This window comes from Colossoma macropomum, unplaced genomic scaffold (assembly GCF_904425465.1).
Source record: "Colossoma macropomum unplaced genomic scaffold, Colossoma_macropomum, whole genome shotgun sequence".
Lineage (NCBI taxonomy): Eukaryota > Metazoa > Chordata > Actinopteri > Characiformes > Serrasalmidae > Colossoma > Colossoma macropomum.
The window spans coordinates 18464558-18491207 of record NW_023494798.1 but is presented as its reverse complement, the minus strand read 5'-3'; the positions used below and the strand labels follow the sequence as shown (position 1 = coordinate 18491207).

The 26650-nt window shown below is 39.5% G+C and overlaps 1 protein-coding gene across 1 annotated transcript in view; it reads right to left on the bottom strand.

Annotated features, from left to right (window-relative positions):
* tmtc2b (transmembrane O-mannosyltransferase targeting cadherins 2b) overlaps positions 1-18597 on the bottom strand; it is a 136980-nt gene extending 118383 nt beyond the window's left edge. Inside the window, exon 1 of the mRNA XM_036584743.1 lies at positions 18199-18597. Coding sequence (XP_036440636.1) covers positions 18199-18281 — 83 coding nt within the window. The 5' untranslated portion in view covers positions 18282-18597. The remainder of the gene's footprint in view (positions 1-18198) is intronic.
* Positions 18598-26650: the final 8053 nt, after the last annotated feature.

The window sequence follows — 26650 nt, the reverse complement described above, 5'->3', positions numbered from 1 at the left end:
GCATGTGGTTGACAGTTTTCTTCATGGCTCTTCCATGTCCATTCTACATTTTTTCTTGGATTTGCTTATCGTTAGGATGAAGTTCAAATTGTTTTTTAATTGAAGGCTTCAATTGCAGTCCACTCTTGCTCCCACAATCCCTAAGCACAAGTCCAGTAGAACACTGATGCCAAGTTTGTCCACTACTGCATAACCTGTTCAGTTTGATCATCTCTCTCAAAAAAAAACATTAATGCTGAGATAAATAACTGGCTCCTCACACTGATTTATCAGTCTACTCAGGCTTTAGCAGAAACTTCAGTCTTGCAAAGAAGCCATTTGCGAAACACAAGACGCCAATTTTAAAAGTCAATAAACAAGTATTGATGATGTTCATCAAAAGACATAGTTTTTTTCTTTTATATAGTTGGTATGTATTGTAAATGATTCCGCTACGTTGAGCACGCTGAGCAAGGCCTTGTGCTGAAACACATCTGTGCTTAACCTGTAAGCTTAATAAACATCCTGTGAATTATAGGAGTGGCGTTCAATCTTTTTCTACTTTAACTCTCTTTTTTGGGATTCCGTACTTTATAAGGAGGGTATTCTGTTTGCTTTTTTGGCAAATGATTCTTCTAAAAATGTAAGCATGTTTCTGTATTTGGAAGACTACCTGTTTTTAAAATTAACATGCACTAAATAAATAAATAAAAAATAGATGCTTTATTTCTATTTTCTGAATACATATTCCGAATACTTGTGTTCAGTTACATCTCAACCCTGTGCGTGATATAAAGTGGGGTATAAGTGGCCACAACTTGTTATATTACCTACATCAGTCTTGTAGCTCCAGTGCAAAACTAAAGAAGCAAGCTTCAGACACAGATGTCTTGGCTAATTGTCAAGATTTGGAATAAGGGCAGAGTTGAGCAAATTAAATTGCCTTTACAACTTCCATGAGTGGAGAGACCAGACAAATGTAGTTCTTTCTGCCAGCGTAATGCTGACCAAGTCTCCATAAAAAGAAATCCCTTCTTTTGATCGAAATGTGTTTGGTTTTACTTCTCAGACTGTCACGAAGAGGAAATGCAATTAGTCTGTTACATTAACTGACATGTTCTGGTCTACTGAGCATAATATGAAAAAAACATACATCTACACTCTCAAAACCCAAACTTCCAATGAGGCATAACACACTCAGTCGCATTCACATCCCCTTCAACCTGGAGAGGAAGACGCTATTCGGTGTGATATTCCACAGCTCAAACCCAGAAACCTCAAATGCGCATGAGTTCAAGGGTGAAGACAAAAACTCCCTCCAGGTGGCTTCAGTCAGGGTCAAGGCTCTATGAAAAATAAGTCAGGAGATGAGAAATAAGCATCTCCATATTGCACAGACATAGCTGGAGTTCTTGAGTCAAGGCTGTGTCCATCACTCACTGGACAAGGCTAGCGAGCCCCTACGGGTATGAAACCTTTCTGAAGCTCTGACAGAGAAAGATCTGGCCGAGAGCAAGAAACACAATATAGCACGATTCCTTCTCCATCTGGAGCCATGTTAGCTTGGACGTCTCCTCGAAGGCAGACGTGCTGGACGCAGGACAAGCCTGTTGTGGGTTCAACTTCATCACCCCTGACACAAGGCGTGTCAATCATGCCATGCTGTAGGCATCTCTATCTGAGGTAAGCATCAACACAGGGTAGCAGAGCTAGCTTAGCATGCAGGCTGCCCAGCAGCTGCTCTCCAATATGTCCTTCATATCTGCTGCACCCAGGGAAGCGAAAGAGAAAACAGGGATGGAGTTGAGAGCAATGACTTAGCCTACAGGCATCTCTGGTTTCATTCCTTCATATTCCACATAACCGCCGAGAGCGTGCTCTAGTACAGTGAACGAGCTACAGTTTGGACCATTTTTTACTATAGCTTCAGCCAGAGAACACGAGATGTCCGACCCCCCCATGATGAAAGACAGCAGGGTCGTGCAACTGGGTGAGGGTTCTCGCATTCCTGTCAGACTGATACACTGCCAACAGGTCTATCCACTGAAGGTAAATTAAAATTGGTGGTATGGGGAACGTGGGATGTTGGGAAAGGGTAAATTGATGTCAAGAACCATCATGGGGGCAAAAGGTTGTGTGCCAAAGTCCAGTATGAGTAAGCATAAGTAAGGGCTAAATTCCTGACCACAACAATTCTGAGTGATTCTTTGTATTTTTTGTTATTCAGAGCATCACTCAATTTCACAAAAATTCAATTCAATTTGTTTATTTTGGTATGACTACACAGTAGTGGAAAATAGAAAACAAAAATAAAACTTACATTTACATGAAAATTGCCCAAGGCCAAAAAAATCACCACTTTCAAATAAAACACTCACATGCATTTTTACTAATTAGAAACAAAAGGTCTGGTCCCTAAAAGAGAGCCGTCCACTGAAAGCAGAAAAGAAAATTCCAGTGGAAAATCAAATGTCCATAGCTTTCCTCTTAGCCCAAATGTAGACAACCAGACAGGGCATCACTGATGCCTGAAGCTAACAAGTAATGAAAGCTTACATCCCAACTGGATTACTTTAATGCATTGTATCTTGGGGTTGATGAGATGTTTCTCATGCTTGTTTACAACTAGCTCAACATGTCTGATTGTTAACTGGTACAAAGAAAAGAGATCATTCCAGTCTTAGAACCTCTTCATTGGCTCCTAGTGCATTAAAGAATCTACATAAAATGGCTTTGTTTTTGTTTTTTTTTGTTGCATGGTCTTGTATCTACAAATATTATAGACATGCTCTGCCTGTAAGCTCCTTTAACTAAAGCCTGTTTCTCGATTTCTTCTGACTGTTCAATGGTCTTGGCTTAAACTATAAAAAGACTTTGAAACTTCGGAACTGTGACTTTGGAACAGCCCATCAATCGACACTAGACAGGCATCCTCGGTGACCGTTTCTTAATCCATGCTCAAAAACACACTTTTATTGATTGCATTTTAGTACCTGCTGAATGTTTTGTGATGGATTAGAGGGTCGAGTGTGGCAGCATTTGTGTGCTTATGTGTGTAAATGAAACTGACAGAGGTGAAGGAAGGACAGATTTTTCCATTCCTAGTATAGCACTTTGTGCTATATAAATAAAATGTACTTACTTACACCTACAATTATCACTGTGCAAACTGCATGCCTAAAAGTCAAGCCAGATAAACAGCGATACAAATTGACTTAAGTTGCATAGCCTTACTTTGTCTGTGTGTCTATCCATGTTGTAAACAAACAACTGGGTTCAACAAAGGCTCAACACACAAAACAGGACCAAAAAAGTCCAACAACCATGACACTTGGAGCAAGCCATGCCTGGAACTGCAGGGTCCAGTGCTAATCTCCTCATACGTCCATCCATAGATAGGCTAGATCATCTTCTAAAGCCTTTATTAGTAAACACCAGGCCGTCATCCTCTTATTCTCTGATCACATAATGCTCCACTTGTATGACCTCAAATAGTCAACAGATATGGAGCTGATGTGGATGTGGAAATGTAAGCAATCCAGGAAATATGCCCTGGTTTGCTTATATTAGGGTGCGTAGCAGCTTTCCAACCCAGCAAAACCTAAAGGCCCTTGATATGATTATTTGAAAATATAAGACTGAAGACAAACAGTAATACAAGCTTAATTAACTCTTTTTCCCAACAGGGCTACTCCAAATGTTTTGCTTTTGCCAGATCTTTAGCTATTTTATTTGTTTACTTTACATAAATACATAACAAGACTTGTACAAACAAGTAATAGACACATGAAAGGAAAGTTTCCTGGTTTTGCTTTTCACTGGGCCAAATTTTGTAGAAGCTTGTAGAGAGGTTATGTATTACATTTTACACATATTTTATGGTTATTACTAAACAAGAAGCAGTGTTTATGGCAAACCACTTCAAAGACAATGCTTACAGCGCCAAAATTCAGGTATCAGACAATAACAAGCACGGGAAAACACCAGAGCTCAGGATATTGTGGGTCCCGGGCTGGCTGTTTTCAGAGCCAACACAGCTGGCGTTAAGAAAACAAATAAAACAGAAGCAAAAGCAGGTGAGACACATGTGCAAACGCTCTTTGGTTACTGGAGAGAACTCTTTAGCTCTTCAAGTGCTCCAAAGGAGACCCGATCATTGCGAAAAGGCGCATTAACGAGGCATGAGCCAGGATAAAGAACAAAAGTGCATTTGAATATGCAGGTGCAAAAACAGACTCATCTCAGTCCCTGGCAAAACATGAGAGAACAGGTTTTTTTTGGGATTCAGATTATGGATCAGTGATAAACACATTTAAAACAGCTAGAGCTGTACCAAGTAATATAAATGGGATTTGTTTTCTTTCTTTTTTTTTTCTTAAGAAAACAGAAAATCTCTCTGTAATGCCACCACTAATACTGCTGTAGGGTTGACAGAGGCCATCACATACTGTTGTCCTCAAAACATTCATCTACTTAAGTACTGAAAATCAGCTGTTTGCTTAAATCTTGTCCTCCTATCATGGATTTTTCTTTTGCAGGATTTCATTATGCAAAAAATAAGCACATATTTAGTTTAATATCTTTAAAATCCACTACAATCAATTCAAAGATACATTATCCACATATATACAGTACTGTACAAAAGATCTGAAGCAAGAGTGGAGCCTGATTTTTGTTGACAGTTAGGGGTCCCATTTTCCCTCTGTCTTTTAATAATTTTGGTACCTCCAATTTTGGACACCCCTGTCACCCCCCTCTCACTTTCCTTTGACTTCCCCATTCCTTAAATCCTTATATCTGATCTCCTCAGAAATATGAACAACTTGTACTTACTGGCTGTTTGTGACTCCATCACATAAAAGAGTGGTGGTCAGACTTTTGCACAGTATTTATATATAAATATCAGGTGATGTATGCCCTTTCACCCACACAGCAGGCCGTAAAGTGAGCTCATGTCTCTCGCCTGCAGAGGAAATGCATCCAGGCACGTCCCCTCACACAGCACTGATCAGATGGGTTCTGACAGGTTGGTACACACAAGCGCTGCATCTTCCTCCGGCTCAAAAACAGAAACACTTCTGCCATTGTTCTGCTTAGCGATAAGCTAACAAAGCGGCAGGGATTATTTCCCACCAGTGAGCACTTATGGAGCACATGGGCAGTAGAAATGAATGGAGGGACCACACAGGACTGAACAAAGCACAAAAGTGAGTGTGCTGACCAGATCACGTCCCAGCATCCGCAGAGACAGCGACACAGCCAGCAAGGCTGAATAAGCAACTATCCTTGTTATCCTTGATACTGGTAACGGGGGAGTTTTTGTTTAAAATGGATTGGGCTCTCTCCTTACACTACCCCCTTCCCCCCCCACATCATCCTCAGCCTCTGCTAATCCCATTAAAAGGAAGGCAAGACAGAGCCAGAGTGGAGCACAGCATTAGATCCATCAGCATACATTAGCCCCAAATCAAAGCCCTTGTCTAGAGCCATTAACCACCTACTGAAACGAAAGAAAATGATTTGAGGCCCGTGTCTAATGATAAGGGCTGAAATGTTACACCAAAACTCCTACTGCAAGGCCTCCTTCCAGACATCGCCTTGAAAGCTTGCTCACAGTCCACTGTGCCAATAAAATCAATCTGTCTGTCAGCACTGCCAAGTTTTATTGTCTTTTTCCTCGACAAACAGACTGTTTAATTTCATTGAAACTGTAATCCTGATGAGCCACAAGTTCTTGTTCCGGTGCTCCTGCTAAACACCACCGCCACAATTGCCTGACTGTGCGTAGGATGAGCGTGAGGTTAGCAGCGGAGCGATCCGCACAGAAGGATTTGGCTTAATTATTAAGCACCTAACGTGATTAGCTTTAATATGTTGAAGTGAGGACAGGCGGGTGCCCAAAAATAATGAATTTGGACAGATAAGCTGTTGGTTTTAATTAAATAACATTTACAGAGATAAAAGAAGATGGGGGCAATGTTCTCCTGCTGTGTCCACTAAAGTTAATCCCTTCTGCTGTCCACTACTGTGCAAGTCTGCCATACATATGGTCATTTCACTGAGCTCTTTGACAGGCAACATCACTGCCTGTCCAGCCATGTCTGATCTTGAGGCTCTGAATGACCACATTTGTGAACAAGAGCTCCTTTCAGAGCCCATCAGACAGTGAGGGGTCAACCCAACCCAGCCTGAACACCACAGACGACAATCAAATGCCCCAGCAATCACAGAACCCATTTACTCTCTGTGAAAAGCTAGGTGGAATGGGACAAGAGCCATCCAATCTTGCCATGTTCTGACAGTGCTGCACTTCAGTAATGAAGCCTGGGCCAGCCTGCAGAGAGCCCCCCCACCTCCTCCACCAAGTAGATTGAGCGAGGAGAGGGGGAAAAAAACCCAGGCTTGCTCCCAATCCTCAGATTTTAGTCTAGACACCATCTGGACAATGGTTATGGCACTTCTCAAACAGCTCAGATGAGATCCTTAGATAATACTTTGATATTAGAGCTAAAGATTGTGAGTTTGTTCGTGTTGTGCTGCATTACATACATTTTTCAAGAGGCTCTCCTGAGGTTTTCATAAGACACTATTTTATTCCCATAAACCTTCTACATTAATGTATTTACTCTAAGTTCATACAGTAAGGCCATGATGCCATGAGAACTTGTCTCATCCTATCAAGCATGTTTTCCTTCAGAAAGATAAGTAATATAACTCATAAGTAAATATAATTCTTACACTGATATATTAGAAAACTTCTACAAATGAAAGCCAAAGTGAGTTCCCTGAAGCAATGACACTTTTGGTTCCCTAAAGAACATTTCAATGGATGGTTCTCTGAATAAATGAGATGTTTGAGTGTGAAGATCCTTTTTAAAGTGTAATGTAAAGGTTTGACCCCATTTATTATTATTATTATTTTAAGAGGAAACAAGTTTATACGAGGAAAAAAAGACAAGAATGCTTGTAGCATCACATAACTGACATTTATTGTTTGCTGCATTTCTCCTAACCTGGTCATCAAATCTGAGAACATCTTGCTTTTTTCAAAATTAGGTGATTAATATTTTGTTTCAGCTTTTGGTAAGCAAGAAAAAAAAAGTTAACATCAAACAGCTTATGAATTTTGCAATACATGGTTATTTTTCAACACCCATATTTAAGTATTTTCCTTGGTTTGAAGAGTACAAAGTTTTCGGCTAAATAATGACTTGCCAGTTTTCTTTTCTAAACTATTGTTAAAAGCACAAAAATACCTGTGAGGTAGTTTAACTCATTTCACAGCATCCATAAAAAGACAAAATTAACCTTCAGTTAAGCCTTGAATTTTAATGTTTTTAATTCCATTAGAATGTAAGATTTTAATTATATTTTGAACTATTTTATTAATAGAAATATCCAATTAGAGTAAGCAGAACGGCCACTAGGAGGTTTGCAGACAGTGGTTCAACACCTAAAATGTTTGAGTGCTGATTAGTGCAGTTTTTTTCTCAAAATAAACCCTGCCTTTTACTGATACAAATACCAATTTGTACAAAAACTGCTGAAAAACATTGGCACCCCCAAACTTCTGGCAGAAGAGAATTGGATTTGAGATATTTATATAATATTTAGACATCACTTTATATCTCTTACACCAATAACGATGCACTGATATGGTAATCGCTGCTCAAAGACAATTTCTGATATTGTTCATGTACGTATGTGTCCATGCAGAAACTGGGACTGGATACACCGAGATTAGCATTACATAGAACTATTACACTTATTTCTGTACAGTGGATAACACATAATTTAGCACAGCAGCCGTGTGTCGCCTAATATCATGCATCCACTACATACACTATATTGGCTGGGAAGTTCACCCCATGAGGTTAAGATTAGTTAAGCCAGCACTGTGTTTGCTTCTCTCACACCCTCACTACCCTAGGAGTATGTTTAACAGTGTTTATGGTTTCTGCAGGGACCACTGACCCAGAAGCGAGAGGAGAATTTGTCAATGGACGGCAGCAGGTCAGACAGCCCCCTCTCAGGGGCAACAAATGAACTAAGAGGCTCTAATAAATACACCATTTTCAACACTGATCAAAATCTGGTAGGGATGTAACAACACACATATTTCAGGATATGATATGCACTGTGGTTTCAGCATCACAATACATTTTCTTGTACAGAAGTAAAAACAAATGGCAACATTTGCCAAAACAAGACCACAGTGAAAACAATTACCACATACTAGAAAATATCATAGAAGACAAATTTTCATGTGCAACACAAGACTTTTGTTTTCATGCTTTTTGGGGGTTTATTTATTTATTTTTTAACAAAGCAATGGCAACTATTCCAATTTACGCTAGCGTGTCTGATAAAAAACCCAACTGTATTTCATTCACAGCCCACAACATGTAAAAGAGTATGTATCTTACCTCTAGAGCCAGGCTGTCAGATCTCCTACAGCACTTTTACATGTTAAGCTGTTACTATTCAATCCCAACAAGTTAAATGAAGCAATTTCAAATAAATTAAATTAGTGCTGATGTATATTAATCTTCTCCAAATCCACTGTGGTTAATACTTTTGAAAGAAGACGCAAGTTCTCACTTTTCTCTAAATAAGAAATGTGAAGGGTTTAGCCCAAAGGACTGAGGTGTTCTAGAAAACAAGGGTATGTACACAGCAATGCATCACACAAACTGTTGCAGCATGTCATTAATATTATTTTTAGCAGCAAACAAGCTCGTGTGCCTCGTCCATCATACTTTTGTGGTCAGAAGGGAAGGAATCTGGGCTCCCACTCGTGTAGAAAAACATTTAAGAGAAGTGAAAGCGTCTATTTGTGGTCAGACCTATGGACATCTCTCTGAGATATACATAGAGCTGAGAATTCCACACTGTTCAGCACATACAGCAGTCAATCCTGCCCTGTACAGCTGTTCATTTACTCCTATTCTGATGATACTAATTGACAACCCTTAACAAACTGTGATTGGGCAATTACTGCATTTTTTCTGGCAAAATCACTGCCATGATAAAGCAAAGTGAAAAAGGTGCTAAATTAGAATTGCTTTATCATCACATGAAAAAAAAAGCACAACCGTCACTTCTACATACATAATTCAATCGCTGACATGTAAACAAAAGCCATTCTGAGGGGTTTAATGTTAAATGGTTAGTTGAAGGGAAATTACCAGCTCAAATGTCTTTACAGAAGTGGTAATAAAAAACTAAGACTGACCATGTCTACAACACAAACATAGCCATTTTATTTACTATCCAAAACAACCAGTGAACCTATATGTGTCTTTGGAGTTTTATACATAAAAAGATACTAGTAAAATAGTGGAAAATCTGAAAAATAAATTAAGTATTTTTTATTGGTTTTACCTTACAACACCCTGCATGAACCCACCCTACCATGAAATGCACTGTAGCCCAAAAGCTTCTCAAAACTATTGTAAAACAGTGTCTCAGGCATCAGGCAACGGTTTCATTACCATTTCATGTAATAACTTTGTGAGTGTCCAGTCCTGGTCCTGGAGATCTACTGCCCTGCAGAGTTTAGATCCAAACCCAATCAAAAACACATGATACAGGTAATGAAGGTCTCCAGATATATCAGAATATTAGAACCGAGTATGTTAGATCTGAACTTTCCAGAACCAGGATTGGGCACCCCTGTGTAAGAGGCACTAAACTCTTTGGATGTCTGGTTTCTATCACCACCCCGTGAACAATTCTGAGCTGGTAATTGTCTCTAGAACAGAGCATTTCACATCAAACCACTGTGAATGACTGTTTACATCTTATCCATTTAATTATGGAGAACTTTATTTTTAAAAAGTGCAATTCCATTTTAAAGCCTCTAAAATGTTATCTTACAGAAAGATATCACATGAAATGGTTATAAATAATGTTTCCTAAACATATTTATACTGTATTAGACACTGTATTATGATACGCTTATGGCCTAAACCAGCTTAATTTTTCACAATGCATTCATGGCAGAGAGGTATGCGCAGGATGCTTAAGGCAAAATAATATTAACATTAACATTATATATTGTTTATAGTGTCCATTACAAGTTGAGCAAAAATGGTCTTAACTTAAGGTGTTTATGTATTTTAATTTAAATAAAGAAGCATTTCTACTGTCCATTTGTCATAAAATTTTACACAATGTAATGAACACCTGCCATGTTCATACCTGCCATGCACAAAAAAATGAGTTTTTACAGAAACTCAAAGGACACAGGTGACAGTAAATAAAATGGCTTTACAGCAACATTTATTACAACACTGCAACTCAACATCACTGAGTTTCACTAGAATAGAACATTTCACATCAAAGCACTCTGAATGACTTTGTTTATATCTCAATGATTGAACTATGCAGAAATTTTGAAAAATTAGTGGAATTCCCCTTTTATCCTAGCTTTCAACAACAGCGCAAAATGCCAGCACTGAGTCACAACTGACTGGCACACTATTACTTGGCTAATCTCAAGCACTGACTGACGCACACTGCTTACAAATATTTACACACAAAAGCAAACACACTCGACAAAAATAAATAAAAAAAAACATTGTGAGCTGGCGGGCATGAACCAGCCTCCATGATATCAGTCTGAAAGCAGAACAGACGCAAGTGGAGCAAAACGTGTGAACCTCCCTGCTGCCCACCCGGCCCACACACGTAACTGCTAGACAGCCGGTCTTCTGAAACACTGATGCCTGTTTCACAACTTCAGAACTCATTCACTTTATTATTCTGCCTCAAACAAAAATACAGAGGATGGGTTTTTTTGAAAGTCAGTGGCTTGCAAAGCATTGTGGGTTCATTTTTTTAGGGAAAAAGGGAACCCACAATGCTTTGCAAAGATGACCATCTGGATGCAGCCATTGGGGATTAGAGGATGGCTCTCAGAGCGAGTGTGAGCCTGGGAGTCAGAGAGGGGGATAATTACAGGGCGCTCGAGGTAGAGAGAGAGAGAGAGAGAGAGAGAGAGAAGAGAGAGAGAGAGAGAGAGAGAGAGAGAGAGAGAGAGAGAGAGAGAGAGAGAGAGAGAGAAGAGAGAGAGAGAGAGAGAGAAGAGAGAGAGAGAGAGAGAGAGAAGAGAGAGAGAGAGAAAGAGAGGGGGAGAGAAAGAGAGAGATGTTCTGAGTTTGGGGTTACCGCCCTTGGTTCTCGCCACAGCCATGGACTCATGGAGCATGTGGACAGTGCAGCAGGGTGGACACTACAGCAGTGCCTGAGAAGGGCAGCTCCAGACACACCACACCAGCCACAGCATCAGCACTAGCCTATTTCCAGCACCCACGCACACACCAGTTCATCCCTGAGGCCCCAGCATTCAGGCCCTGGAAACCCAACCACACGCTGACCACTCTGAAACAAAATAAATGCAGTGAGGCTAAGCCTGCAGAAACACAACACTGAGCATACTCTACGTGAAATGCTAAAACTGTGACCTTTTTCCTTAAGACGTTAAAGGCACTGAACACAGACCTACAGCACACACAGACAAACCATACATTCACATTAGGAGGCAAGTCACTAATGTCACTGTGTAGACTGTAAAGCTTCTCACAAGAAAATGTTAAAATAAATAAATAAATAAAAAAAGAAAAAAAAACCAAAAAAAAAAAAACAACAACAATCTACTACATACATATCGCTGTTTATAAGTTTTGAAATTGGTTGTGGGCCTCGGACCTCCGTGTTTGCGAGGAATTTGTTTGAGCCAATCATTTAGATTGTTGCTGTGCTGCGTCTCAGCTAATTTGCATAAAGTTCAGAAAATATCAACTCAATCTTAACTGCCAGTGTGTCCTCTGTTCCCTGTCGCTAAATCATGGCAAAAAGTTGCCAACTTCCACAGGAAATAACTGCTCTGTTACCTGCTAACGTAAACGTACAGTAAGAGAAGAATCTGAACTTCAGATGTTGCATGAATTTTGTACTTACTGTTAGTTTCACAGTCTGTTTTATTTAATCCTGTGCAAAGTTTAATAAAGATAACGTTGATTCTCACTCAGTTTTACTTCAATTTTGATGAAAACCTCAGTTCCTGTGATTTGCATTTTAGCGCAGTGTATCTTATCTACAAATAACCAAACTGTTAAACTAGTGAAACAGATACTGATCGTCAACAATGTTAGGGTAACTGTTAGGATTAGGACCAGGGGCGTATTCTGCAAAGCAGGATTTCTTTTCTTAGCCAGAAAACTTTACCAAGAATGTTCCCTGAGCTCTTTTCCTACTGGACACGCTTGACTTTGGCCTTAAGTTATCTGGCTAAACTGAGAAATTCTGCTTTGTGATATACCCCCCAAGTTTAGTGTTAGAATTGTTGAATATGGATGAACCACAATTCCCAATTTTTTAAGCAGTCATGAAAGTTTAAAAGTAATGAATTGCAATTTTTTGATAAGCAGTTAAGACCAGAAACATACTCAACTAAAGTACACAAATGCAAATGACAATGCCCGGTCAATGCATCGCAAACACTTGGTCCTTCCGTACAGACGTGCATGCTTACATTACTGTGGCGGTTAAAACACTCAATGGTAAACACTCAGTACTCCTGGGGCAATTAAGAACAAATCAAAATGGGATTTACTGTCATTCCAACAGCCACAACAACTAAACATGTGGGCAGCAGAGCAGTGTGAGCGGCTTTCCCAGCTCTATCAGAGTGAAGAAGCAACGATGTACCATATACATGTTTAACTCGAGAGACTCGTCCAACAGCTCGTCAGCTTCGACAGCTGACCACACTGGTGGTACAGGATAGTTTGACCAGGCTTGGCTCTTGTAATACCGCACCGTGCTGTAACTCTCAAAATGCAGTTTGCGCTTGTGTTGCGTTATGAATTATTTTACGACACATTTTATAACACAGCGATAAACCGAGTTTCAGCATAGTTTAAATTGTCTGCATTTGTGTACCTGCGGGACGTATGTTTCTGGCCTTAGCCCTTCTCTAATGTTATACATTTCAGCACTATGACACGTCTGAGCTCCATACTCCTCCAGAGAGCCGTGAAGAGCCTTTCTTTTTAGTCCAAAGACACGAACAGAGAAAATCCGTCTAAAGACTACCGCACACAGGACGTGAAGTACCGCACCACATAGCTAACACAGGAAGTGTTGCAGAAAGCACAGACAAACAATAGACAATATTTTACATCACTCACACACACACACACACACACACACACACTTTCAAAGCTGCTTATCCTTCTGGGTCGCAGGGGGAGCTGGAGCCTATCCCAGCAGTCATTGGGCGGAAGGCAGGAAACATCCTGGACAGGTCGCCAGTCCATCGCAGGGCAGACACACAGATATGTACATTCACACACACTCACACCTTGCAGGCAATTTAGCATGTCACCACTAATATAGATATAATAAAATAGATTTTCCACATTATCTTATTGCCACATTTGAGATCAGTTTGTAAACTAACTTCACAAACTCACTGTTTTCAAGCTAAAAGTTATGAGGTGAAGTAAGTCATAATATGACTAGGCTAGTCATATTATGCCTTTTCGTTTTAAAGACTTTACATTGCCATGTGCCATTCATGCCTTGTCAAATGGATTTGTGGTCCATGTCTTAGCTTAATCTGAAATGCGCATGCCTAATGTTGAAAAGAGAGGCTAGTTAGATGAATTTCATAGTTATTCAGTTCCATAAGCTAAAGACCAGGTGATTATCTGAGTGTTACCTCAAATACTAGCTGCCAAAATGTAACTAAGCTCTGTACTGTATAAACTAAACACTGACACTGCAATTACATTGCTACATATTGCACTTGTGATGCACTTGATGAACACAGTGGTGAATCAATAATGTGACATGAATAAATGGCCGAAAAATTCTGACCTCAAAAATTTACTTTTGTTGGATTACATAAACACTGTGAATTGAAACATCCACAGAAACACTTACCTGGAACTGTGATTGGTCAAGATGCTCACAGCAGGGGGCACATTTGCATATTGCAGCTTCTTTCAAAAGGGAAACATTGCTATAGAAATTAACTAATGATATATTGTGCAGCCCTAAACTCAGCCATTGCCAACATGGCGAAGAAGAAGCAGTGATCAGCTGCTCTCTCCACTCTAACCTTCACCACTATTCCGGCAAGCAATACTGCTCAGATGAGCTCATCTGTCAGGATTGTGGATAGATTCATGGCAGGTAGCAGAAACCAGGCATAATTCATATCTGGCATTTATCCATTTAGCCGCTCATCTGTCCATCTCTGGCCTCAGCGTGAGCTTACAGCACCAGAGATATGAACCCTGTGAGTTATGACTCACACTCCCCAGCACAGGTGTCAGGCTCCAGTGCAATGGAGGACACAGAGCAAAGGCAGAGCCCCCTACAGAAGACTACAACACAATGCTAAAGAGATGCTTATTTAAAGGAATAAGCAACCAAATCTCAATCTGCTTCACTTGTATCATACAGTTGATTACCACAGACTATAATTTCAACACGAAACCTGCTGACTCAAAATACAGGTATAAGAGAAGCCAATGAGTAGATGCTACAGCATCTGCTCACTAGCTTTTATTACACATATGTAGCAAATAAGCACGGACATGAGTGAGGATGCCAACAGCGTGCTCGCCGTCCACCAAGAACACTGATAGCCTATGGGAAAGAATGCTTTCCTTTATAAGTGATAGGAATAAATAACAAGGATTTATGCTTTTGCAGCTCTATAGCACTGGCTGCACAACAAGGCGATACAGAATTGGCTCTGCGATGACTTAATACAAGTGAAAAATTACTACTATAAAAGGCTTGCATAAATGAGAGAGAGAGAGAGAGAGAGAGAGAGAGAGAGAGAGAGAGAGAGAGAGAGATTCATAATGTATATTCTTTGGCATTGCTCAGTACTGATGTCTCCAAGACGGTCTCCATAGACTTTAGCAGAGCTCTGCATCACATTTCAACATTTAACCATTAGCTAGGAGGAGAGTTCTCTTATGGTTCATAAAGCCCATTTACCTTTCTCCATTTCTCTAACAGACAGGCTTTATACAAATTCCAGTACTGTATACTGCATTTAGCTCTATTTGGGTGGGTGGGGGGGTGGGAATGGTACTATGTGAGAGAATTCACATTTGGAAAAAATGAAAAGGGTGACATTAAGGTCATGGTCATACCTACTATATTAGGTGAGGACACCTATAAATAAATAAATTAATTAATTAATTAATAAATAAATACACCTTGAAAGAGTAAAACGCACATATCTTCTAAGCCGCTTATCCTTCTGGGTCGCGGGGGGAGCCGGAGCCTATCCCAGCAGTCAGTGGGTGGAAAGTAAAATGCAATCATCCATTATTTATTCTGACTTTCTGCATTTCAACCCAATCTTACCTATATCATCTTTTACAAGCTCTGTGTGAGCGTTTTATATCATGTATGTTTTGTACATTACTCTGATCACAATATCAGTGCAGGTCCAACATTCTGAAAAGTGCCATGCTTTCTGTATGAATGTTAAAAGCCATAACCTGCCTTCTATAGCACACTTACAATGCTCCAAGCTCTTATAATGGCCTCAATAAAGCAGCTACGTGGCTTAGGTTATCTGATAGCGTTCTGTTCAGTTAAATATTACCTCCGCAGTGGAAGAAAAGGCAGCCCTCTTGAGCCTGTGGTGCTCTAAAGGTTGTACAGTGGGTCTGAACATGCTTCCTATTCACATACACATGATATCAGGCATCTCTTTTCCTACCCACAACGCATCTGCTCCTTCTCAACCCGAATGAACAAATAACTCGCCGGAGCCACGTTACACTGGCCAGGACCAGCCTGACGAGGTTACTTTCAACTCCCTCGCCCCTCACTTCACTCCAGGTGATGCTGGGAGACCAATTGTGATTCTGCTTTTAAACGAAGGTCACTAAATGCAAGCCTACATACACAACCGTCTAAAACAACAGTACAGATTTCACACAATGCTGATCAAACATGAGCGGAAAAAATCACTTCAAGAGTGAATCTTCGCATCGATACTTGACAAGCCTGCAGTTTCTGTGGCGTGGGAGGAAAATGTGTAATCCTTTATAGGTGCTCCAGATATAACACTAAAACCATTTCATTGTCAAGTATCACTAAAGCAACAGTAGATCCTTACGTGTGTTCCAGGAGCAGCCTGCTATCATTAAGCTCTGAGCATTCATTTCACTGTTCTCCGGCACCCACCTACTAGTGAATGATGTCTCTATGAGTCGCCTTTCAGCCTCACACCACAGAATCGCTCTTGCTGCACTTACAGCAGCAAAAAAGCAGTGATGTACGGTTGGTATACCACCGTCTACCTGTACTAGACACGTGATTGACTCTGTGTGTCTGGTAGGTTATATACAGACAAGCAGCAAACACAGCAGGGCATGGACTAATATCTAATATAATCTCTGATTTTGCTATACAGTATTACTCTGTAAATCCTGAGGCTTACTGTAATACCCAATGAGCACACTGTGACTGAAGCAAATAAAAGATAACGCCAGAATTCTATCAAGAAGAGATGGCACAAGACCACTTTTTTCTTTCTGATAACAATATTAAAACCTCGATTAACAAGCCTATATTTCTTCTTTAAAAACTACTACGCTTTAAAGTGAGCTATTATTAATTGAAGCACTTAAGATGCTCAAAACATTGTCCATTTATTAGTTTTTGACATGCCTGTTTTGTGTACATTACATGATGAATGGCCCAAAAGAAATGGCCCAAAATGACATGGAAAAACGTAAGGTGTTTTTTTGTGTCCATCTTGTGTAAAATTACCATTTTGGAAATACGAGGTTTTTCTTCTGACGGAAGGATACAGAAATGAACAGCGCACCTTAAATTGCCTTCTTTTTGCAATCTCTTTTGCTATAAATCTTCATGTTCAAGGTTGCACACTTAAGTCAAGCATAAAAATTAAATGCATCTTCAACAGCAAAAGCTTTAATATAGTTTTCAATATCAATACTTAGGTGATTCAGAGTTTCAATAAATGATTTAGGTGTTAAATGGCTGTTATCTGGCTGTTGTCATCACATCAGCACCCCGTTTACAGGTTCGTCTTTTTTTCCTTTTTTACTCCAGCAGCCTGTTGTACACAGCAGGTCCTCCAACAGGCAAGAAGCGCCTGTAACATGCATTAACACTCCGTACATTAACACAGATTACAGCAGGCCAGCTGAGCGGAGAGGACGCTTTCCCAGTTTACTGATGTGGTGACAGACATTTTAATCAAAAACTGATAACTACACCGCTACGCGCATTTTCAATGATAACTCTCCATCGCTTGCCTCTGTGTGAATAAATTCGCGATCTGCGGAGGCTGAAAGTCATCCAGCATTAAAAGTCCCTCATAAAACCCGCAGGGCTCCCTCACAGCCTGACTGGAAATGTGCCTTAAACAGGTCTAATAGGCTCCAGGTTACTGAGACTGAGCTTGAACACGGCTCTAAAAGGGTGACGAGATGATTAAATGAAGGTCTAGAAATTAATACTAAACCCTTTTAGGCTAAACAGGCTAATTCGCGTCCACGTGCGGGGGCTAACAGGGTCTTTAATCCGTTCAAGTCACAACAACACGGCTTTATTTCTGTCTTATTTGGCTAAATATGTGAAAGTCCCTCTTCACTGATGATCAGCACCGGTACTGTTGCTGAACTGATGGAAAACAAATAGATCAAATGAGTTTAATTGACCTACATTCAGCTTATTCAACGAACAAGCTCGAAGTAAACAAGGTAAACAAGGCTTGTTTTGTTTTTTCCTTCATGTGAGCGCCGCGTGGCTCTACCATAAATCAGGGGTGACTAGCGGTGGCTGTTCTTACTGAAATAATCGATTTCGCTAAGGCTATTTCGCTTCAGTAATTGAAACATTTTTAATTAATTTGTAGTAGTCCCTTAAGCACTGCTGAAACTTGCCCAGCTCCAGCCGTGTACTGTACCGTGCTGTGCCCTGTTTGCGTTCGCAGCTTCTCGCTAATATCGCAGTAAATCACTGAGAAGTCATGCTCCATCCGCCATGCTCACACTAACTGTGTTTACTCCCAAACACGTACAAAAGCCGAAGCCACAGCTCTCAGTTCAGCTAGCTTATTTTCCACCTAAATCAGTGGGCACTAGCCTGCCCACAACAGGGGAGCTTGTACTATCGAGGGCTACTGTAGCCCCCTCTGTGTACCTGTCATCGTAGCAGAAATCGGCGCCCAGCGTGTTCACGTACAGGACCAGAGCCACGGCGCTGCACACCAGATCTGCAATCATCTCTCACAAAGAGATAGAGAGCAAACGGAGGAAAGGAAAACGAAAGAAAGCGGGTGATTTTGAACCCTCTCTCTATTTGCTCTCTCCGTCTTCGTCAGGACGTCTCTTGCCAAAAGCAGAAAAAATCCGAGTCCCCATCCTCGAGCGCAGAGTCCGTCAGTGCCGCGGCCCTTTAACCCATACTGAGCGCGGAGAGAGCGGTCTTGATCCACAGCGAGAGCCGGTGGTAGGGACAGGAGGTGCGGTGAGACAGCCTGCGTTTGCTCGGCCTTCCACCGGGACTGTTTGGCTGCTGCATGGTGGACGCGGAATAAACGGCGAGACGGAGCCGCGTGTGGTCGCTGCGCGCAACGCGCATGCGCCGAACCCCTCCTCCGCCTCAGCTCCCTCAGCCGGGATGAAAGATGAAAAAGGTCACGTGGTGCGGCGGCGAGGATCCCGACCAATCATCAACAGACTGCCTCATTTCCACAACTCAGTCATTCTATTATTTCTAAATGACACGCACGACAAGAGGCGCAGTGACATCAGCACCCAGCCCATACAGGATATTTGTGGGTGTCTGAATTATGATCACATTAAGTTGATAATGTGTGTTTATCTGAAATGAGACTGGAAATAAAACTGGACTTCGTTATAACAAGTGGAATCAGGGGAATGTGATTAAAAATAAACCAGGCTTATTTAGAAGCGCTAAGAAAGATACGTTCTAGAGCAGCACGTTGTTTTTCTGTTTCGTATATTAAATTATATTGTAAGAAGAGGTCTTCTGCTGTATACAGTCGTGTGCAAAAGTTTGGGCACCCCAGCAAATCATGTTTGACCTCTACTTTGACGTTCTCCACAGGGGGCAAATGTAAATATGGCATTTTTCTGGTAATTTTAGTGTGCAATTTCTACATATTTGAAGACTTTAACATATTGGGAACAAAGAAAACATAAAATATGGCCTGTGTAAAAGTTATGGTACATTTTATATTGTATGTTTTATTTTTTCCAATGTGTTAAACTCAAATAATTAGAAATTGTGCATTAAAAATGTATTTACATTTGTTCCCTGTAAATAATGTATTTTCACCTTGAAAATCAACACATATAATTTGACCTGGGATATTTAAACTTTTGCATATGACTATGATAATATCTCTTTTATAGTCTGACCAGAAAAAAAATTATACATTTGTAAGTGTCTCTGAACTCTAACCGACATAGTAACATAATTCGACAGGGCAAATATTTTGTTGTAATACTGTTTTTTATTTGTTTGTTTGCTTTTGCTTTTCTTCCAAGGTACAACACCATTTCCAAAAAAGTTGGGACGCTGTGCAAAAATGTAAATAAAAACAACTTGCTATGATGTGCTAATCATTTTTACCCTATATTTAATTGAAAATAGTACAAAGACAACATATCAAATGTTGAAACTTTTATTGTTTATTGAAAAATATTTCCATTTTGAATTTGATGCCAACAACATGTTCCAAAAAAGTTGGGACGGGGGCAACAAAAGACTGATAAAGTTGTGTAATGCTTATAAAACACCTGGTGGTTAATGGGCAACAGGTCAGTAACATGATTGGGTATAAAAAAAAACGCCAGAGAGGCTGAGACTTTCAGAAGTAAAGATGGGGAGGAGTTCACCACTCTGTGAAAGACTGCACGATTAAATAATGCCACAATTCAAGAATAATGTTTCTCAATGTAAAATAGCAAAGAACTTTTGTTTTTCATCATTTACGGTACATAATAACATTAAAAGATTCAGAGAATCTGGAGAAATCTCTGTATGCAAGGGACAAGGCCAAAAAACAGTATTTGCTGGCCTTGATCTTTGGGCTCTCAGGCGGCAGTGCATTAAAAAATAGACATGATTTTGTAGTGGAAATCACTGCATGGGCTCAGAAACACTTCTGAAAACCACTGTCTGTGAAAACAGTTCATTGCTGCATCCAGAAATGCAAGTCAAAACTCTAAAATGCAAAGAAGAATCCATATATAAACAGGATCCAGAAATGCTACCACCTTCTCCAGGCCTGAGCTCATTTAAAATGGACTGAGGGGAAGTGGAAAAGTCTTCTATGGTCCGACAAAATCAACATTTGAAATTCTTTTTGGAAATCATGGACACTGTGACTGAGTCCGGGTGCTAAACTGACCTGTCTGCAGTCCAGATCTGTCACCACTGAAAACATTTGGTGCATTATGAAATGAAAAATAGGACAAATGAGACCCTGAACTGTTGAGCAGCTGAAATCCTATATCAAACAAGAATAGGAAAGCATTTCACTTTCAAAGCTACAGCAGTTGGTCTCCTCAGTTCCCAAACGCTTACAGAGTGTTGTTAAAAGAAGAGGTGATGAAACACGGTAGTAATCGTGACCCCATCCCAACTCTTTTGTAACGTGTTGTTGGCATCAAATTCAAAATGGGCACACAGCATCACAACTTTTTTGAAAATGTTGTACATAGTCCTAGACTGGGCTTAATAGTAGACAACATGGGTCCAGACTACTAAATTCTGATGCAACAGAGAGCATTTTCAGGTGGTTGTAAACTATCTGACAGTGGGCAGGGGACCATAGCAGAATTCACAAACACACTGCATTGGTTGTTTGGTATGAGTCTCACAAATCAGGTCCTTTTAAATAAAGCAGAGACCAGAACTCTCACCTTGGGTGACAGGAGTGCCATCTGTGGAGAAAACAGAAAGCTAGTTATTCTGCTTGGGTTATGTCTCTGTTGATCAAGTCAAAAGGACAAACAACTTTGTTTATGAAACTGTAGCCTATAAAATAATGCAATTACATGATCTGAAAGGCATAACAATATATTTTTGGGCCAGTTTCCTAGACCCAGATTAAGCCTAAACCTAGACAAAATAGGATTTGTAATGGCAAATCATCTATGACATTGCAGTTTAGTGCAGGACTAGGCTAAATCCATGTCCACAAAACAGGCCCTAAGTGTTTTAAATGTAATTTGCCTAATGCTTCCAATATTCATGTTTGTCTTACAGCAGATGACTAAAGACTTCCAGGCCTTTCATTTGACATCCAAATAGTATTATGTATTTGCAAAGTATTTATTTCAAATGCAAATAAATATTCTAAACTACTACTGTGTTTTTGGAACTTTAGTATTCAGAAACAAACTATTTGGATCAGCCTGGCCCAAACTTTTGTCGAGTAAGCATGATCAGTGTCAGTGTAGAGCTGAATTTGAAAACCTCCAGTAGAGGGCCCACAGAAAAGATCATGGCTTTGTCTCTGCAAGGTTCCAGTTATGTGCCGAGAAAGCACATTTGCTGGCAAGTGAGGGCAGAACATTTTTTAAAGCCCATCACTGCAAAACTTTATAGCATATAACGAGCTGTAACATCTACTATTTCTCTTATACCTTTACTAATGAAGTAAAGTAACCAGCAAATGTTGCCTTTTCTGCTCATGATTCAAGCTCAGCCATAAAAAGTAGAGAAATCAAGAGAGTGTTAGAAGCAAATAAAGAGAGGGAGGAGAGAAAGTGGGGAGGAGAAAGAAAGAAAGCAAAAGAGAGAGAATCAATCTTGGAGTTGCTACAGAGACAAAGAATGCAGTATGGTCCAGTGAATATTGATGCAATTCTATTTCAATAGCAGGGCCCAGTCCAGCGAAGCAGGCCTCAATGTAGCCATTCACAGGGCAGCGGGACACTATGATGTAATCCATTAGAGGAATTAATTAAAGTGATCACAGTAACAGAGCTGTAGTCCCTGTTTCACTGTAAACCATCCATTTGTAGATGCCTCATACAGTGAAACACATTTAAATTGTGTCCTCAAGGCATGAGTGTGCTGTAAGGAAAGTGGTTGTTTATTTTGAGTTGCTAAGTACCATGTGTGGATTGCTGCTCTGCAACTGCATGGCTTAATCTAAAATAATTCCATGTACATAGCCCAAAGGGCAGCCCAAATTCAGATTTTTTACATAAACAACAGTGCTTTTGCCTTAAACTGTCCCTACAAAAAGTTTCTGCTGGTGTATTTGTTTCTTGAAACAGTCTTTCTGGATTGTGCATGTGAATATTTAATATTGAATATAAAAAATAAACAATAGACTGAAAAAATGTCATGCAAGGTTAAATAGAGCGTCTGTTTACAGCTGTACAGTGTTCATTACTGAATGAAATCTGGACTGTTTAGATCCAGAAGTACTCTTTTAGGAAATGAACGGGTTTGTAAAATTATAGAGAAGATACCAAATTTGCATTTACAGTGTGCAAGATTCCATTTGACAGGCCATGCTGTATTTTCTCAAGTAAACATAAAATTAAACAAACATAGGTGTGCAGCAAGTTCATACAATTTTATCATGCATAAAACACATAGTAAATATGCATAGCTTACTACAGCCCACGCAGTATATGACTACATGCTAATTTACAGCCTACATATGATTTCCATAAAAATGATCTAAATGCAAATAAATGCAAATAGGGGATTGTCAAGGTTAAATACCTCTGAAATTTGCTATAGAAACAAGGAATATAGTCAGACATACACCGATCGGGCATAACATTATGACCACCCAAAATCACCCAAATAGTACCTGCTCTGTGAGGGTCCATGGGGGGTCCAGACCACTGAAGAACAGGGTAAAAGGGGGCTAACAATGTATGCAGAGAAACAGATGAACTACAGTCTGTAATTGTAGAAGTACAAAGTGCACCTATATAGTAAGTGGAGCTGATAAAATGGACAATGAGCGTAGAAACAAGGAGGTGGTCATAATGTTATGCCTGATCGTTGTATGTCCATATGCAACTCTGTATTAGTGCTTATACTCACAACGCAAATTATTGTTTTATTATTATAATGATTCTTTTTTTTTACTTTTTTCAAGCAAAAAGTAGGGTTTGCTTGTGTCTATGAATGTAGTAATGTTGTCAGGTATGTGGCCTATACACTACATGGCTTTATGCAATTCTATATTACTATATTTATAATTACAAAGCAAAGTCTTTATTATTTTTCCTCTGTTTCCAAAATAAATGGCCTGTGTACATGCTTATGTAGGCCTCTTAGGGTAGAACAGTAGAATTTGCTTCATGATGATAAATGTAATAATATAGGCTCAGTCAGGCACATGGCCTTTAAAAGTGTTGCCCAAAGCATGGCCCGCAGGCCAATGTCAGCCTCTAAGGACAGTTGATCTAGCTCGCCAGAAAGTTACCCTCACGCAAAGAGAGAACAAAAATATCTTTATACTATATATAATTTATGCAGTTTTGAAATTACATTTATAAGTGATTTAGTACAAATCATAGTATAATGTTATAAAATACATTTCCAAAACCCAATCTACCTACCAGCTGTATCTGCATACTATTTTGTCTTTTTGGCCCATGGCCCACCACAAACATTGCGCTTTGACCTCCCAAGACAAAAAGTGTAGAAACCCCCTGGCCTATCTAGATCTAGTATATGTCTGTATGCCAGCCTATAACACTATGTTTATAGTCATTAAATAAATTCTTTAATAGTTTCCATAGAGTTGGCCTGTGTAAATGCTTCTGTAGGTTTTGTCAAGGTGTTATATATCTGTAAAATGTGTTATACAAACTTGGTAAACTGTACAATTTGCTTTATGACTGTACATGTGGTAATATTCAGGCCTTTGGCCTATAGATTATATGACAATATGCAAGTCTATATTACTATTTTTTAAATTATTTTCATCCATTTCCATAGAAGTAGGCTCTGTAAATGATTATGCAGGGCTTGCCAAGGTGTTTAGTAATTTAGTCAAGCATATGGCCTGTACAGTATATGTCCTTAAGCAAAGTCTTTATTACTGTACTTATAGTCATGAAGCAAATTCCGCTGTTTCCTTAGGAATGGCTTATGTAAATGCTTATGCAGGGCTTATCAAGGTGTTAAATGCCTCTGAAATATGTTTTACAGACAGAGCAAACAGTAGGGCCCTTCGGCTGAGGTGTTACTGTGCCCTCCTAAGTCGGGCTCTGCTTTAGCTTCACTCCACTTACAGTTTCTGAATTATGACATTGTTTCCTGCCCCACATTTCCCTGGGTGCTGTGGCTGTGGCCTGCTCTCTCCCAGCTTCACACTCATGCGGTTCCAGCACTGAGTGAAAGCATGTGTACAGTCAGGGAAATCCAGTATGACATCTAGTGTTTCATACGAGGGCCTTCATCTCTTCTATCTAGGGGGCAGTGGTGTGTGTGTGTGTGTGTCCCTGTGAGTTAGGTAATTACGGATGCAGGTCCATGGCTTGAGGCTTGAGTGACTGCTGTCTGGAAGTGAAGCTGGAGAACCACAAACATGACAGAAATGAACTAGCGCCGAGGTTGCATTTTTGTGGCCATTCCACTCCATGATAGATTTAACATAAACAGTACACCAAATAGAACCTAAGGCTGTGTCAAAACCAGAGTGCGAACTACAAAGGGGTTTGGCAGGGTTTGACCCTTTCGTTAAGACTTTAACCACCCCCCCCCATGCAAAAAGTTATTAAAAATTCCAATAATAATTAAAATAATTTAAAATATTTAAAATAAGTATGTATATATATATATACATACATACTTATATATAAACATGTTCATATATATAGTTCACACTGTGAAATGTATGAACTGCCCTATAAATTCATTTGCCACACCACTTGATGTAGTATGGTTTGTGTAGAGCAGTGATTCTCAAAGAGGACCAATGTGGAACACTGGGGAGTCCCTAAGGACCAGTTTGAGAACCACTGGTGTAGAGTGTAGCTTCAGTATATGATGCTGGCTACACACCAGTGAAAGACATTTCTTCTGAAAGGGTATTAGTAGAAAGTTTGTCCCCCTTTTGTAGGGGTTACAGCCTCTACTCTACTGGGAGGGTTTTATGCTACATGTTGGAACATCTATGTTGGAACATGTTGTGAGGATTTGATTGCACTCAGCCACAGGAGCTTTAGTGAGGTGAGCTCAGGTACTGATGTTGATTGATTAAATTTGGATCACAAACAGCACTTAAAACTCATATAAAAGGTGTTGGATGGAGCTCCATCATTGCAGAGAATGTAATCTAACCAACACTTGGTACTGGACATGGTGAGTCCAATTGACAATGTGAATATATATATATATATATATATATACACATATATATATATATATATATATATATGTATCTTGCTAGCTAGTTACTTGCTATTCCCACTCCTACCAGGGTAGCTCTACCACAATCGCCCTCTTATTTGTAGAGTTGAAATAATTTTAAAAAATCATCTGTAGAGAACACACTTCTGCACATTTTAACACACAGTTATTGTTTATTTGCTAAATTTAACTAATTGGGGAAAACATAAAACACAAAATGCGGCCTGTGCTGAAGTTATGGCACATTTTATATTTTATGTTTTTTACCCCAACGCATTAAATTCAGCAAATAATTAGAAATTGTGCACTAAAATGTACAGAAAATGTTTTCTAGAGGTTCTGTACAGGATGTGTTAACATTTTTCCACTAAGAAAATAAACAAAACATGTAATTTGACCTGAGGGTGTTCAGACGTTTGCATACAACTGCAGCTATGCTACATTTTGCCTCTGCTATTGCCACTAATAATAAAAATACAACAAGTTCTCAGTTATTAGAATTTTTAATTACTATCTAAGAGCTGACTGGCCAAAACTAGAAAACTAAAAAGAATAAGAGTCTGGCACACTGAAACTCATTTCTGTAGCGTTATGGAAATAAAGAAACTGTATTGAACATATCTGGGGCAGTAAACAATCTGATGCACTGTGTGCTGTTGCACAGAAGCTTACAATGAGACTAAAATACAGCCTTATGTTTTTTTAGGCTTTCATGCTTTTTAAGCAACTTTCAGAATGCATCAGTCCTCCACACAGTTAGCTTGCTTGTCTCACTAGCAAGCTAGCTACCTTAGCCAGCAACCTACGAGTTCCATATTGTTTATATTTTGCTTTCTGGCTTGAATCTTAAAGTTTATCTAATCGAATCTTATCTAATCTTCCTTTTTTTGGGATGGGCAATATGATGATATTTTATCATTATTGTGATAAATGATTTTACAATATGCATTTCTGAGCATATTTTGGGTATCAACAGTACATAAAGAACACCGACCAACTGCATGTGTCAAGGAAAGCATAATTAGTCTTGTTTAATTGGACTTAGTGCCATATGCAATATGTGAAACAATGAATATATATAAAAATGTTATTGTATTCACAGTTTTTGACAGTATTTTTTAAATATAGCACCCCTGGGGCTTGTTTTCTATTCTAACTTATAAGACTTATCTTTTCCACTTCTCAAAAACCTAATATTATGATACGTATTGTGTATTGTGAAATTTTT